Below are 18,713 nucleotides of genomic sequence, written 5' to 3' on the forward strand. Positions count from 1 at the left end.
TATTTTCTGAAATTTTAAAATACATATTAAATCGCAAGTTGACCTTATTAGTATGGCGTATTCAGTATTGCTTATCATTAATAATTATATACAAAGGTAATGTACGTAATCCAAAATAAATGAAACGTTTTTATTGCTCAGACGGCGGAACTACTGAGTCAATAAATAGCATACGTATTTAAATCGTTAAATGTTTAATAAAAAATATTTCCATATGAACATTTTTGAACATCTCCGTAAAAAAAAAAAATAAGTACGATATGTGCATAATGACGTTGAGTCCTTCTAGACTCGATTTCCGATTTCTGAAATATTACTACACGTGATACTTTTTGTGTCACTTATTTCGTTCTATTCGAAAAATTATGATAACAATTGGTAATATAACTTTCACCAAAAATAAAATATAGTGAGATTATAATAGAGAAAAAGGGGAAAAAGCTATGCGAAAGAGAGTTGGTTATGAGTAAAATGTTTGCAGTATAATAATAACCTAATATCATATTTTTTTTTCTTTATCGTAAGGCATGTTGGATGCAATAGTTATGAGATATTTTATCGTCAACGTTTTACGAGCGCCGTTAAGTTAAGTTTGATTTTCTTTGCGCGTGATTTCGCGAAGCGTAAAGTTTCTGCGAGTGATGGATTAGTCGGTGACGTCAACGTATTGTTGTGTGGTTTCGTAAAATCAAAAGATCAAATACTTTTCGAAACATCTGAAAGGTTAACATTGAAATTTACTGGGATTCAGTTCAAAATTTACTCGTCGTTTGTATTGAGCGACGTTATACGATATGTATCATATATACAGTCGAAACAGTTGAGAAAATAACGAAAATACATTCGTCAAATGAATTAAAAACTGAAAAAGTAATTTGATGTTGGTTAATATTATTATATATTATTAACACATCGAGACATGGCCACGCAACATATTTGGAATGTGTTGTATTTTAACGACCCGGCCAGCAGAGAATCCATATCTTGAAATATATTTTAATTTTTAATTACAGTAAATCTAATTTAATATATTAATAAATAATAACTTAAACGCAATAGGACTATTTTCTGCATTTTGTTTTACATTTTTCCTACTTCTTATCACTGATGGTTCCTGACGGTACGTGTCATTCCGGAAGCTTGTTATGATTATCAGACATCTGTTTTTATCGTCCCAAACCAGATAGTTATTATAATAATATATCATTCAAGCACCGCAACCGGCCAAGCATACAATATTATATTGCTTATTTTATTTTTCACGAAAAATTCGGTTTTCAGTTTGTTATGTTAAACTCTTATCAAGCATTTTTATATGATATTATCAATGAGGTTAGACATACTTGAATTTATGATTTACCTACAATATGTAACTTATATTTTTATACTATAATTATTTACACTATGAAATTGTCTAACATAAAATATACATACTTCATACTTATCTTAACTTAACAAAATAGGTTTTTCTATAAATTTTAGTTATCTGAAAATTTAGTAATTAATAGAAATCTATCTATCAACTTTATTATACACATATATAATTAAGTTAAAATACAAATATACAATTTATTAGTCAAATGTATTTTGTATTTGTTAATTAAAAACTCTTTTAACAATGCTTCATTAAATAGTATAATCGAATTTATTTTTTGAAAACAAAGCGTCATATCAAAATGTTCTTTAGTAGGTAAAAATTCAACAAACATTATAAATATTATTAAAAAATGTAAATATCCTATATTATACATATAATTATGTTAAGATTTACATTTATAAAATATGCATGGAAAGCATAAAAATACAAATAAATAAACCCCATATTATTTATAAATCAAAATTTTAAATGCTAATTAATGCTTACCTTATATATTCCCGAGATAACTCTACGAATTAGTTAGGTGACAACGAGAAACAAAGTTTAAAATTGAATGAATATCGATGACATAATTTCTGTTATAAAAATAATAAAACGTATTTATTTACCAAATCACAATGTCATATCTATTTTGTGAAATAATTTGTTTTGATAAATGGAAACCAAAACTTTTTTACGGAAAAATATGATAAAAAATGCAATACAATTTTGATTAAATGGACACTACAATTTGACATTGTACAATCACAGTTTTCACTGTTTACTTTAGATATACACATTGAAGAGACTAAAAAAAAATATTGAAGAGCTACGATAAAAACATGTTCAAAACAAAATATAAACAAAATGTGATACATATAATATGTTAAGTAATGTTTTATAATTTTTTTTTTTTTTTTTTTAATTAAAATTAACATACAAATATTTAATAACAAAAATGTATAGTCTGATCTAATGTCTAAAACTAATACTCGATGTAAGATAGTAGTATACTTTTCATGAAATATTATACTCAATAAAAATTAATTTTTTCATATTTTACAAAATGTAAAATAAAAATGAGAGAGATGGTCGATTTTATCAAGCAGATATTATATAAAAGTATGTACATAGCTGTTAAATATAAAGGTGTATTAAATTACTCAAGTAAAATGGCTGCCAGACAACATCGCATTCTATATCGTAGTGAAAAGAGAGGCACAGTACTACTGAATATAAATAATTGTGTTCCTGATTTGATTTTAAATTTATATAAGAGTATATATTAAAATATTTATTTCTAGTGGTGGCCGAATTCTACATTTTTTATGAAAAGAAATCTAAAATTCGTATTCCATTATCACCTCCCCAACATTTTCTCAACCATTTAAATTTGACATAAAAATATATATATTTCTTTCGTTATAATACTTTTATTTGAATATTTAAATAACTACACGACAATAGTAAAATTGTATAGTATAAGCTAATTACCTTTATAAATTACCTTATGTTCATAATACATATATAATTCACCTGTCCGTAATGTTAAAAATATACGTATGTTATAGTTATAACACGAAAAACATGCCATGTGGCGTGGAATATAGACTTCAATGTTTCAGGGACTTAGGCATAAACTATTTATACTACTCCGTATTTGACTTTATTTACCTATAAACCTCTAGTTTTCACATACACCTATATAATAACAACCTTTCCATCTAACAAGTAAAGCAACCGATTCTCATGATATATGAGTTCGTCGCCATTTTATAACTGCATTATATATTTTCACAACACCTGCTTGTCCACTAAAATGAAAGTAATTGTTTTTAGTCGCCACTACTGCCTGTTTAAAATTTAAAAAAAAATCGTGTGTGTACACTTTTGAAAGATATGAATTTCTGAGTGGCTATTATTTTATTCCCACTGACGAATTTATTTGTATTTATTGAGTATGTTTTTTACGAGCTGAGATATTGTTAAGAAAACGTTGTTCACCACCATATCTCTATTTAACTTTTTTTCTATCTTATTCTCTCTACACATATATATATAATATATTAAATATATATATATATTTATTTTTTCAAAACTTTTCTCTCACTCAGTAATAAAGTTATTTTTTATGTGTTTATTTCTTTTGTCAGCTATTTGTCCTCATGTACGTGAATCCGAGAGGTGTACAATATTTCCGATTATGGGTAAAGTTTTCCTGCAAAGGATCCAATTACAGTTGCAATTCAAGGCTTATGTGGATTTCAGTTTCGATTCGGGAGACCTCGTATAGTTTTATGTTTAACCGGATTTATAGCCACGAGAACGGTTTTCTGATTTGAGTTTAAAATAAAATTCCACGGGTGAACACGCTGCGACTACAGCAGTTGCAATATTACTATTATCAAATTCAGAAATGAATAGAAAAAAAAAAAATTATATTTTATAAAAAATATAATAGTATAATAGAGTGACAGTTGAATGCACTAAATATTTTTTGTAAATAGTTAGCGGTCAACGGCGAAAAACCAATTAAAATTAAAATCCATTGTACCGTGTACACGGTTTATCTACATAATATACAATTACGAATTATTAGAGCATCAGATAATATAAAAATAATAGTATTATTAAAATAAACAATAAAAGCACCCGACATATGAATAAACTTTGAGGCAATGGAAGAATTGATAGAGGTAGTTAAGTATTCATGATTGATGTAGAATGCTAGTTATTAAAATCTTGATGCTTCAAACACGGAATTTGTTTAAAACAAAAGGCTCATATAGATTGTAGGTAGATACTAACAGAAAATTTGTCATAAAAAAATACATGTTGTAATCAAAAACGTTATTCTGGTATCGCGAACGAGCAAAAACAAACAAGTTATACACGTAATAAGGTTGTTTTCAGCAACATACCTAGAGATACTTCCGCATGTAAGGGAAACTTGATAATAGTGGTTATAATAATATTTTATAGTGTGGTCCAATGTCTTGCATATGTATTATCATATTCTCATTTAATTATACTGGTGTGAAAATCGTGTCATTAAGTCTTTTCTGTTGGAATCCTGTAGTATATGCATTATGCATATTATAATATAGTTGACCTATTGTTTGTCATACAGCAACACATGCGATAATATTGTCTTAGCGGAAAACGATAAAGCCAGTAAAAAATATGCATATTTACTATGAACGGAATTTAATGTATATTGTAGAATATGAAAATTCTACTATCACTGTCATGTTATCATTAAATGTATGTGTTTTTTAAAATCTCTTTTTACACGATTTAAGTTCACGGTACATATTATAATATAATCGAAAAAAAATAAGTTTATTTTTCTAGAATATATCGTTATAATTCTCCAAGTTAATTAAAAGAAAAATATATATATTTTTTTTTTAAAAAAACCTGCCTCATTTGTTATCATTGCGTCTATTAATAATACGATAATATCTATTGATGAGCAGTTTTATTAGATTTTATTTTTAACGTGGGTTACAGTTTTCATCTAAGTTGTCTTCCACATGTATTTCTTATAGTTTTATAGTTTTATTATATTATGCTATGAAATATAACAATACATATTTGCATCTGCACTTTTTTATCCATGCGTTATTGTCTGGTAAACATTTTTATTATTTTTATATTTTTGCAACGACACGAAAAGGGTAAAGTGTAGGTAGAAAAAAATCACCGATTCTCTCTGATTGTGTTTTTTACGTTATCTATATTTATTTATTCGGGTATCACGATAAAATATGATGTGGTCAAATCCCGAAATCTGATCGAATTTTATGATAGTTGTGTAATACATTTTGTATTAACATATAATGGCGTTTTTTTTTTTTGTTTTCTTGTGATTGTTTTTCGCTGGCTTGAACAGTTTTTCTTTAATGGGTTTCGATTATTTCTATCGTTTCATTTGAAGTTTAGGAAATTTGGACACATTTGGTACTGCAATTGGTTTGAAGAGTGGCATGTATATTTTTTTATATATTTTATTTGATAAGTATAGATATGTTTAACATAAAAATTACACCTTTTATGTCATCACTATTAAGTCATATATTAATAACTTTAGATGGTATATTAAATATAATAATTTTTAATTTCAAAAACAATTTACTTTTGAGTTTTTTTTGAAGTATTCAGTGTTACTATATATAACGGTTAACTTAGTATAATAAATAAAATATATCGTAGAAGATGGAATAAAAAATATGTATGACATATATATAATCCATGATTAACTATATCAAATAAGTTTGCAAGATGTAGAATATAAAAATTATAATAGAAATAATCGTACTAGATAGGTGATTTGTAGATGACTAATAAAACAAAAAATACGAGAGTAACTGTACCTAAAATTATTCCCCAGATGATACGCGTACCTCTATTGTGCTCTTATATTATACTCAGAGCGGGTCTGTTAAAAAGATAAAAAAAAAATTTGCACGGAAATTACAAACTGCAGCTGTGATATATACGTGAATACGTACATATTATTATCATGAGCACATATATAATATTATAGATTTGTACACTGGCTGTGATTCTATGCCCGTGATTCAATTAAATGCCTTTTGTGTCACAGATATTGAATTTGAAATATAAAAAAAAAAGTCAACGTTTGAAAAGATATAAAATAATTTCTTTAATTTTAATTTTGAAACGCTCGCGCATGTTCATTAAACGCTATTGAACGTAATTTACGAACACAGAAATATATACACATAAATAATTTTATTTTTGTGTCAGAACCACAGTAAATTAATAATAATATAATTTTGTTACGACGCGACGCCATGTCGTGTTCACATCGCAGACGGAACAGAAGACTGTAGTACAGAATAGTAAATTCGCAAAACTGTACAGAGAAAATATCGATTTAAGTGATAATCGCTGTAGGTATGCCTTCATAATATTATCCTAGCATTTTAGATTTGTCAGTGATATCATATTTTCATCATATTATATTGTAATAAATCTGGTAATAGTGATTACTAACAAACGCTAATGTTTCGTTAAACAATAACGGTAGACACAATATCGATTAATTTCATAAACAATAATTATATTATTATTCACGACTATTATGATTTGACGTTTAATTGAAATTCGTTAATGTATGACCGACTTTTGTTGATATTTATCAATGGTGAATTCGTCTTCAACGAATTCAAAATTCTGGTACAATAATAATTGAACAGATGTGATAAATTGTATACTATGTAAGTCTAGTTCGAAAATAACAATAATAATCATTTTATGTTATTAAAATTATTATTATTATTATCAATTGCTATTATCTCCACTGCTTGTAATTAATAAAAAAATATTATTTTTACATGATATAAGCTACAATACCTAGACATTTTCTTTTATATGAATAATTTATGGTATTGATGCTGTTATTTTAAATCATACATTGATCACCTCGATAACTTGTCATAATCAATAAATTTTATATATAATATTATTATAGTTTAAATAGATAGTGTTATTCTACATGTATTTATAGCATTTTTTTCTTGTAATTGGAAATTAGATTTATGTAGTTTTGATTCATAACGGTCTACAGACTCATAGATTTTATATTGTTGCATTCAAATATGATCTAAACAACTTAAAACAATTAATTTTTATAATCACTCAAAATGTATAACACAGCATGTAAAGTTAAAGTATGTTTTGGTTTGTACCTAGTGATTATTAGCAGCAAATACGATAAAAAAAAAAAAAAAAAAAAAAAAATGAAAAAAGCTCGATTATTATCGAGAATAATTTTTAACTGTTTTTCTTGTGTCCAAAAATAAATAAAACTGACTTATATTTCACAGCAGGGAATCAAAATGTTTTGACTTAAGATGTACAAATATTATACATTACTTAAACGTAGACAAACAACGATAATATAATAATTGGCAAAGTTTATATGGTATCAGCAAATTAATGTGTTATGCAACATGGAAACTTGAAACATGTGAAGAAATATAAAGTTCATAGTGGACAAAAATTTTCTTATTAAAGTATTCAGTTAAAAAACGTAAGCAGATATCACATGGATTTTAAATTTCCAGTAACCTAAAATTGTTAATTTTTAATCGTTAAAATATTATATTATTTTTGTTAAATAACTCAAATTATATTTCATATGAAAACGGTTTAAACATATCACTGATAAACTTAAAATATCTTTACTCAATGGAGTCAAAAAATCACTGATTTTTTATTGATATTTAGATATAATAAAAATTAATCTCAATATAATATAATATTATAATTATTATAGTCAAAACAAACCATGACAGGCCTGTAGCTAAAATGCCTATCCAAAACGCCGTTTTATCATTATTATGCAATTGTTTTTGCATCTTAATACTATTAATGATAACTTGTGTAATTGTAATATATGATTAGATGATTATTATCATTAATTGTTATAAATTATTAGAATTTATGTTTCTTTTACGCTGAAAAAAAAAAAAAAATAATAATAATTAAGTTTAAGTCAAATCCTTGAGGCTTATTATATAATTTTTGGGAAAAAATTTAAGAAACACAAAATCAGTATTTTGAAATATTGAGTTTTCAATAATTGGTAATTTAAGAATTTGTGATAAACTTGATTTTATTAACAAAGTTTTAAATCAAATTACAAACATTGAAGCAACTATTCAACTAATAATTGTAACATAATAGTAAAACGGTAGATTGTTTCGTCAACATTTAATAATTATATACGGAAATCCACCAATTTCATAAATTCTCAATCAATAATAACAGTTCAACAAAACATCAAATCATAAACTTTATAAAATTGATCAAAGTGTTATAATGAAGACATACAAGTACAATAATTGTCAATTCATTTTTTATCTGTACGATAATAATTAAAAAAAAAAAAAATGCTTCTTTTACACTTTTCATTGCTCAATATTATGTCAGAAAAAGTGAACTTGTCAAATTATATAATGTATATAGTAGTATTTATTATATAAATTTTTATATAATATTGATTAAAATTATATATATATATATATATATATATATATACATCCCCAACTTTTTACATGCGTAATTAATCAATATATATAGACATTTATCAACTTCTCTATTTATCAAATATTTAAACTTAATTTGAATATTTGAAACAACATCAGAAGCTTTGAAAGTTAAAAATATTTAGATAATGAGTTTATTTATTTTATCTCAAAAACCATTAACTTAATTCACCTATTACTTTAACTCCACTAATAATAAAAAAATGACCTATTTTTTATATTTGTTTTGTAGAATAATTATAACTTTGAGTTTCCTAATAAGCCTTCAATATAACTTTGTGAAAATATTTGACGTATGCAATTATGTATTTTTTATCGCACAACATTGATTATTTTGGTCAATTTTTTTGTAATAAACTATTTTTTTCTTAAATTATATTTAACACTATAATATTAGGTTTCAAAAACTTTACTTTTTTGTAAAAAATTAAACGTTGTTTGTTTGTAAAAATTAATTATATAAAAACCTTTTTTTTTTCTGAAACTATAAAAATAGCCAGAATGAATTTTAAAAGTTATTCTTTAGATATTTAATTATTAATTATGACTCATCGATATGTTTGGTTAAGAGAATCTATTTATATTTTAATAATGATACATTAAATAATGACGACATGACTAAGCATACAATATTAGACTATTTGATCATTGTAGTTTTAAAGAAGAAAAAATAAGCTCGAATAAATACGAAAATAATAATAATAATCTATACATATCTGATAATAATATAATATGTACGAAAAAATTATTTACCTGCTAGCGAGGGTCGGTACATTATTGCATTTTTGTAACTTGACACGGCTGCTTCAGTGTCACCTTTTTCTCGTAGCAAATTCCCTCTGTAACACACATACATAAATAAATATAATGTTATTATCGATATGCTACGCGTATAGGTACGCACTGCGATGAAATTATTTAGTCTTATGATTCATTGTAGTTGTTTTTGTTGTTGTTATTATTATTTTAATATAATTTGGGTATTCGTAAACCATCTCAGCTTTTTGGCGAAATGAACTAGAGCATTAGCTGTCAAGTTGACAAATTGCCGCTGGAAAAGCTAAAACACATCGGCACACGCGACCGAGCGCGAGGAGCTAGAGCCGAATATTGTGTTCTATTAATCATATCGCCCGGGACAGACACACGCGTGACTAACGAAAATAAAAACGGAAGGAAACGACTGCGACGAGAGAACCGTGTAGCAATGCGCTTACAGAGAAATTTCACGCTTAGTTACACTACACTAGACGAGCACACACACACACACACGAATATATATATGATATCATACTCGCGTGGTTTAAAATCTAGTGTACGATTATATAGAGTCCTTTTATAGTAATGATCGTTATTGCCAGTTTTTTCCCCTAAAATGTCCGCACGGGGAAGAAATGATCGTTAGAAGTAGTATAGGATGTGGGTGACAAAGAAAAAAGTGGTCCAAGCACAGAGTGGGACACAGCAACGAAATTTAATGGAACGTATATAATTTGTGTGGCTCGATCTAAATTTAATAATATCCGTACTGAGCACTTAACGCGTTCAAAACTATAAATAAATATACATTTAAGCGCTTAACAGTAATTTACATGTAATACGTAAGCATCGAAGGTATTTATAGTAGCAGCAGCGTTCGAATGTGTATATTTATATGATTTCACATATAAATTATTATTATTATAATAAGTATGTTTATTAATATATTACATAATAGTATGTGAGTTCAATAGAAGAACATTTCATCTGATCCTTATGTGATAACTGCTACATTTAAATAATTTATATAATATTCCATAATATTGTGTCTGAATGTGTGTGTTTATGTGTGTGTGTGTTTGCAATGATATGAGTACTGTAGTAATAATATTAAATTTAAAATATATTGGCAGAGTAATGTGTAAATGCATGATATTACTATTCGGGGAGCCCGTGATAGAATGAGGTTAGTTATCTTTTAATCCTAAGAATGAATCATTTGAGCTCCATAGGAAAAAAAAACTAATTTCATTATTGACTGTACTTTAATTTTACACAATTTATTTATTATACAAAATAATATGATAATCGTTTAAATATTGGTAATACAAACTACTTAGAAGATTACTTTAAACAAAATAGTGTAAAAATTTAAAAATGGCTAAAAATTAACTTATTTTCTTTCATCCACACACTATATATATTTATTTTACATTTTAAACCTAAAATACCCAACTATTTGTAAATTTATTTTTTATTTAAAAAAAGTCTAATAGATATAAACTAAACATTTAAAAAAAAAATAAATATTTTTTCTAACTTTGGGGATAAATATACCAGTTTATATTTTGAGTGGGTATTTAGAATTTTTTATGTTGACCATTCGAAATGTACAAAAATATTTAGATTCTAGTTGCTAGTTGGCTTAATTGTGCATGAGAGTGAGTATAGTTGTGTAAATATATTAAATTGAATACGCATGAAAGGTGTAATCCCCAGTATTATAATTATGAACATTAATGTTTTGTTAAAACATAAATTAATGTTTTTATTTTCATATGCATATTTTATTTTTTAAATCAAATGGTCTTTTAAATAAAAATGACATTATTTTTATCGTATGATTCACTTGCTTATTAAATAAATAAGTTACTACGCTTATCTAATCAAAATACTAGAAAATATTATAAACAAATTTCAATTTCAACTTTTAAAATAAAATTTAATTGGAAGATAAGAATTGACATTCGTAAAATTAGTAGTATGATCTATATCGATAATCGTTGTGGATTCCCTACAACAGTTTTAAAAATTTTCTAGTTTTCTATCGTATCTAGTTTTGTTAGTACAATGGATAAATTAATACATCTTTCTTTTCGTATAAAAAACGATCGTAATCAAATGCTCTCAATATAATAGAATATCAAATTTGTACGTTTTTAGCTGTATAATATACATGCAGAAATGTAACGTATTTATTTTGTTTTTTATGATTGCTGTGACGTAGTTTTTTAGTGATAATAATCATGTGATGCATTAATTCTTGAAATTAAATTAAATAATCTATCAATATTCTTATATTTTCTCCGGTTATTTGCTTAAAGTTTCCGGAGGAAGAGAACACATATATAATTAAGCTTGATGACAAAAATTAAAAAAGTACGCGATTGATGCTTACTGGAAAACAAATATTAAAAGAAATAAAAATAATGATAAAAACAAAATAAAATGCTATAGCAACAGATTATATTGCATGTAATAATATCATCCCAAAAGGAAATATTTTATTTCTTGTATGTTTATTGATTTAATGAAATATAAAATGTCGGATATCATCAAATCAATACTATAATAATAAATTAAATCTTTGGGTCGCCAAATTCAATATGACGTATTATACTACACATATAGCATAATACCATCCGATGTTCGATAATTTTAAAAATGAGATTCAATGACTGATTTCAAAAAACTAATACCAATTTAGTTACAATTCCAAATGTAAAGACATAAATATTTTTATACACACGATGATTGTGATTCTGCTGTTTACTGTTTGTATTCAGTCAGATCGACTTTTGTTATTGGGTCTTAAACAACGATGAACTGCACTACTATACGGTTCTTTTTGCACCGGACTTCATTTATTTTTCTAGACCCGAGTTTTATCTGCTGTGGTATACACCCTAAATATGCTATACATTATACGTATGTTGAATACATCAGTTAATTGATTTTTTGTCTGCATAATCGTTTTGGTTTTATTCTCGTTGTATTCAAACTTATAAGTTTTTCTGTTTCACGTTATAGTAAAATATATTTATGCACAGTACTGACATGTATTGTACCATACATAGCACATAATATTATTCTATTGGTAATCCATCTTCGCTATATGACATTCGATCCCCCCCCCCCCACTCATACATTGCCAAGACCCGTAAATCATAATATACTCACCGCTCATAACTTTAACTATAATAAATTAGCCATTATGATCTTAAAAGTTAAAAAGAATAATTAATTTTTAAATCATTGTTTATAGATTTAGAGACTGGAATTCTATGAATTTGCATATTCATACTGAACGAATGCACATGTACAGTGCCGGATCTAACATTTTTTTTAACCCGGGGCAAAATATAAAATTGGCGCCCTTCTATATCAATAACTTTTTTTTTTTTTTTACTTATTACATAATTAAAAATTTGCGCTCCTTCATGACTAGTATCCGGGGTACGTGCCCCGGATTGCTCCCCCCCTAGATCCGGTGCTGCAAATGTATTATATTGAGGATTAAAAATGTCAGCATCTCAAATCGAATCGATTCTAAGCTTGATTTTGTATAACGTAATTGCATAATTAGAAAGTTGAGGCATTTTTGTCATTAGAGCATATACGTTTATATATTTTTGTAAATAATCAAATCATTTTATCATTTTTATCTCTTCATTCTAACTAAGAATATTTAATATACCTATACATTTTACTCAGTACGAAATATGCCGAGAAGTCGGGCGTAGTTGTCCTAGAAAAATAAACACACGTGCACATTCCGTCGCAAAGTACATTCGTATACTTATATACACAACTGTTTATGACGAAGATACGATGTACGGTGCGGCGACGCAAATACACTGACATACATATGATGATGATACTAATGTGCAGTGTACGCGTAACTTTATATTATATAAACATAGCGATGGAGGCGGCGGTGGTGGGAAAACTGAACTATTATGACTACAGAATTAGCATGTTATACGTGTGCGGGTTTGTTTAAATGATTTATGAGCGAAATATACATATATTGTACACTATTATACACACGTGGGCTGTGGGTGCGTGTGTGCATGATATTCACGACATAGTATAATCTCGTGTTTCGGTCACTTAGCCGTGGTGAGCTCGAGGTAGCGGACAGTAGTCGCCGCCGTCGTTTTAATGCGTATTCATTGCAGTGCATAAAATTTGCTGGCCGGCCGGGCGTGGGGTTGTTAGAGTTTTAGGGGTGTGTTTGTATGTGCGAAAAAGAGACAGACGACGAGAGGGTGCGGGACACGCACAAAAGACAATTTTAATTACAATGCCGCGGTCGAGGCGGTCACCATAAAATACAGTCACTCCGGGTTTAGTGCAACGAAAACATAAAATTAGTGGTCGTTAACGGTGCGCGTACGTATTATTATCATACATACATATATACAGGCGAAATGACCAGCCTTTAATTATATATACGATAGTTCTTATTTTCAAGGTATTTATACGTATATTATGGCCAGCAGGACAACCTTTGGTAGTAGTGGCCGTTTCGCAATATTTCGTTCACGTTTTTATTTTTTTTACTCCTGACCTCCAGGGAATGCACGATATACCAACCCGAACCTATCAACATTAATTATTTTGTGTTGAAAATAGCAGGAAATATATACTGGACCGATGAATTTAAGTATATTTGTAATGGCTAAAGAATAGTTAGGTACCGATATAATTTAAGCTGTCACTAAGATTTCCGACAGCTTATGTTTAGTACACCTAGCCACTACGGAAAAATATGACAAGGCGGCGAGTACAACTTTTCCATTAAATTGTACGATTTTTATTTAACCATAGTTCGGTTGCTGAACCATCGGCGATGTTATTTTATAGAAAAAATATAATGTGTAATGCATTATAAAAAATATTTATATATTATTACGTGCACACGATCCGGAAGAAAAAAAATATTCCTATTACATAGAATTACGGATGTCAATCATGTAAGATGCTTGATGAACGTTTAACTTTTTTCCTGACGCTGATATGGTGATTAAAAAGGCGTAAAAAATTGTAAATTTATTTCATTTACTTCAAAGCAAAAAAAAAAAAAAAAGGTGACAAAAAGTTTCCAAACCTATGGTGCGGTTGCTTTTATTGTGCTGTAATAATAATGCATTATTACACTATATGTTTCGGTGAGGCATAAATCCCTACTTGGATATAAAATACTTTTATATGATTAACGGATAAACCAAAATATAACGCACAATGCATCACAAAAAAAAAAAATATTATTCTTTCCCGTCATATGTAATACCTATTGTCGAAATTTAATAGGTATTATTGGTCCTCAACAATTCCTGTCGCATCGTTTTATGTTGGTCTATATATACATACCATAATATAATAGGTCTGGTGGATCTTATTGATACAAAACGAAATTTTGTTAGAGTTAAATTTTTATAATTGCAATACATTTGATTCCGTTCTAAGACTAAAAATTAAAAATAAAACATGACAACTTATTATAAATACGAGTACTTTCATAGACATTTATATTAAGAGAATAATTTCGTAACAGGTTTACCTTATTTTTATTATTTTTACATTTATATAAATGGAATATAAATTATAAATTATCGATCGATTAATTTTTCATAACATTCAATATTTTAAATTTTCTCAATAAAATCCTTCTGTTTACTAAATCGAGATTTTAATTTCAATAACTTCGTCTGCGCACATAACAGTAAAAAATATAATAAAAACAATATGACAATGACATTTTTGTTTTGCAGTTTTCATATTCCATATAAAACCGTGGTTTATTGTATTTTTTAATGAGCACGTATATTTCATTATATATGCACACATTATAGAGCAGATGTATGGATCTATAAAACGAGTGTACAATACTAATTTTTATGAACATAGTACTAATGTTATAACGGTATTAATATTATATACAAAAACAAGGTGTAATAGAAAAAATATTGACAAACATAATATATAATTCATCAACTATCAAATAACTTTCTTCTATTCCATAAATATGTTCAATCAAATATACATATATATTTATATATATATACAATTGTTAATAATTGAAATAGTTAAATAAAAAAAATTGAATTAAAAACATTGACCAGGATTTTAACTTAAGTTACTTCATTTTTTTTTTTTTTTTTTTGTTATTCGTAATATAAAATGTACAAAAACTCAATAAATTCCCTTGTCAAATAACTCTATTTCACTAATAAAGAAGCACAAGGAAACATAAAACATTTAGCCAAAGAAAAATCTACATACGAATTCATATAATAAACAGTCATGCATTAACAATATGAAACAAATAAAAATCAAGAACTAAAATCCAAAAAACTATCAGATCAAATTTTGTAACTAATAAGAGTTGCCAACACATAACATTTTCATATTCCAGAGAATATACATTTTTATATTTTTTTCAAAAATGTTATAGGCGTTAAATAAATATTTTTTTGCTAAGCTATATTTATATTTTTTTTTCTTAAGCAATTTTTTCATATTTTTTTTTTATATATTTCGATATGAATAAGTAGATATTTTGGTTTTTTTATAACATTAAAATCTGTTTCCGAATTATGCATTATCTAATATTTACTATTTATAAATATATATTTTTTTTTTTATAATATACACTTTTGTTACAATATTTCTAAACCAAGTAATCACGTAAATTTGTTAGATTTTTATTGCGATAAAAATATATACATAGAAATTGCAAGGCACACGGTAACGGAAGTTCAGCAAGATAAACAAGTTGTTTAATAATTTATTAATGTGTACTATTATTTATGTTAAACGTAACATGTCATGCAATATATTTTTTTAACGTGCGTATAATGATGCGATATCAGAATATTATTTCAGAATGTAGTTGTTTTTGATAAAACATTTATTGTTTAACAATTTAGATAATATTATGATAAAGGTAACTATTGTTTTTTTTAAATATAAAAATATATTGTTTTTTTTTTTAATTAAATTTTTTTTTTTTTTTTGTATTTTGATGACCATTGATACAATTTCAATAATTTCTTTAGTATGAAAAAGAGATCTTTCAATTACAAAATTATTTTTTGTATGCACATAATATAGTATACTAGTATTGAGTTATATAAAATGTATGCGGTTATTTGTTTTAGATAACCTAAATATGTATTTTTACAAACAACATTTTCTTTATATAACATATTTTATGCTCTGAAGCAGAATACAATATTTATGAAAATTCTGATGAAAATATTAATTATCAATTTATTTTTTTTTAAATAAAAATCATTGAATGGCAAGATGTGAGAAGCCATGATAGCAAAGAAAGCATTATAAAATAATTATACTGCAATATATTCAACCAAGCTGAATTAAAAAAAAAAAAAAAAAATTATAAGTATAATATATTATACATAACTATTCTTGATTTAAAATTATACGTTTATTGTAAAAAAACTATTTTCTTTAGAATAACGAATAAATAAGATATTGTTTAAAAAAGTAAAATGTACAAAACATAGTAGGAAATTATATTAAAATCAATAATACGTTTTGGAAAAATAAAATGCTATACAATATAATATAGTTTGAAATAATGTATAACAACTTTTTATGTTTAATAATACAAAAACCGTCTTCAAGTGGTATAATATAGTTTAAATATTTTTTTTGTATATGTGGTGTGTGTATGTATAAGTATATTTGTAGTTATAAAACGTGTATTGTGTACTCGAAGGAATTATTCATCATAACACGGTAATAGTTCCGAAATTAAATATGCAATTTCCAATAGCTTCGATATGCACAAAATTTATGATAATCGGCTAAAGGAAAATCAAATAACAATGCAATGTATATAATTGATTATAAAATTACGGTTTGTCTGTGCAGGGACATACTATATTGAAATTTATAAAGTATATTATAATAATAATTTCTATCCGTATTACATAACTATATTATTATTAATTATTAATATTGTTATTATTGTTGATGTCGTTATTATTATTGTTACAATTTCTATTATAATGTTGAAATGTACGGATATTTTGTAACCTAGTTTGGTAGATTAAACTTCTATAAACAACTTTGTAACCGATACGGTCAAAATATGTTGTTTTTGACACAAATTTATTTTCGGTATGTTTCTCCAAGAAACTTTCACAAAAGTGACGTGTGGCAAAGAAACACTTTTATATTTTTTTTCATTTTTCTCTTCCCATTCGTCACGTAAAATATCATATTGCTGTCCGATTAAAGTACAACGGTTCATACACACTCACACATATATATACACGTTTATTATATCTTCAAAAACCGTACACGACATGTGTCATGCAAACTATACAAACATGATATAAACCATTATTCAACTCGACTGACGATCAAAGAACAATCGCCATTGCGCGAATATTATTGAATATAAAGTATTTGAAATATCATTTAAACATATTTTTCAACGATTTTAAGCATGGAAAATGTATGCGCAATACGCGTAGTATTTTGATAAATACGATTATAATGAAAAACTAACCTGTCTTAATCTTTAAGATTAAGTATTTAAATTTATTTTAATTTTATTATTTAAAACATTTATAGTATTGTTATTTAACTAATTAACATTAGTACGTCTATCAATCTAACTCAAGATTTTTTATTGCATAATTTTTGAATATTTTAATATGGATGTGGATCAATTGATTTTAAATTTAAGTTATAACTTATAATATTTAATATCGTTAAAAAATTAAAAAAACTATTGATAGATATTTGGTTGAATATTAATTTAGATAAATCATAAGCATTCAAAAATGTAGTTAACTAGATAAAACTAGTTTTTTTTTTTTTTGAATATTGGTTATCATTGAACAATCATTCACCAAAGATCAACCTTGGTATATTAGAAAAAATAAATTAAAACATCTCTCCGGGTAATGCAATGCTAGTACATAAATGACATTGCTAATTTTATTGGATAATTTAAATTTGTATTGAATATAACAACATTTTAAAATGTCTGTTCTAGGCTTAAAACTATTAAAATGTTTATAAATTACAAATATGAACACTTTTTTTTTTAATTTTAAATTTAATTGAGTATATTGGTTTGCAAATATTTTTACCATTGAATGATTATGTCTTTGAATGTTTTTAACAAGCCATTTTGTAATATACAATGAAATATTAAATAATAATATAATCTAATAATTTTAATATTAAGCTTATCAGTCATAATTGTACACTTTTTTTTCTGAAATCGCCAATTGCCGTTTCTGCAATGGATAAAGTATTTAATAAACATAAAAATAAATTCATTCATAATAGTATAACACTATTTTCTCGTATTTCTTATACCTACATATCAGGCAATATTGTGTACTATTCGAACGAGTAAAAATAGTTTTTTGTAATAATTACATATTTACGTAGATTATGATTATAATACTAATAATATTTCTACTACTACTACTACTACTACTACTACTACTACTACTACTACTACT

At 26.0% G+C, this 18,713-nt stretch overlaps 1 protein-coding gene across 1 annotated transcript in view; it reads right to left on the reverse strand.

Annotated features, from left to right (window-relative positions):
- LOC112600506 (transmembrane and TPR repeat-containing protein CG4341-like) overlaps positions 1-18,713 on the reverse strand; it is a 267,606-nt gene that overhangs the window by 42,681 nt on the left and 206,212 nt on the right. Inside the window, 1 exon segment of the mRNA XM_025347744.1 lies at positions 9,190-9,275. Coding sequence (XP_025203529.1) covers positions 9,190-9,275 — 86 coding nt within the window.

This window comes from Melanaphis sacchari, unplaced genomic scaffold (genome assembly GCF_002803265.2).
Source record: "Melanaphis sacchari strain LSU unplaced genomic scaffold, SCAv2.0 Contig65_pilon_pilon, whole genome shotgun sequence".
NCBI classification, from domain to species: domain Eukaryota; kingdom Metazoa; phylum Arthropoda; class Insecta; order Hemiptera; family Aphididae; genus Melanaphis; species Melanaphis sacchari.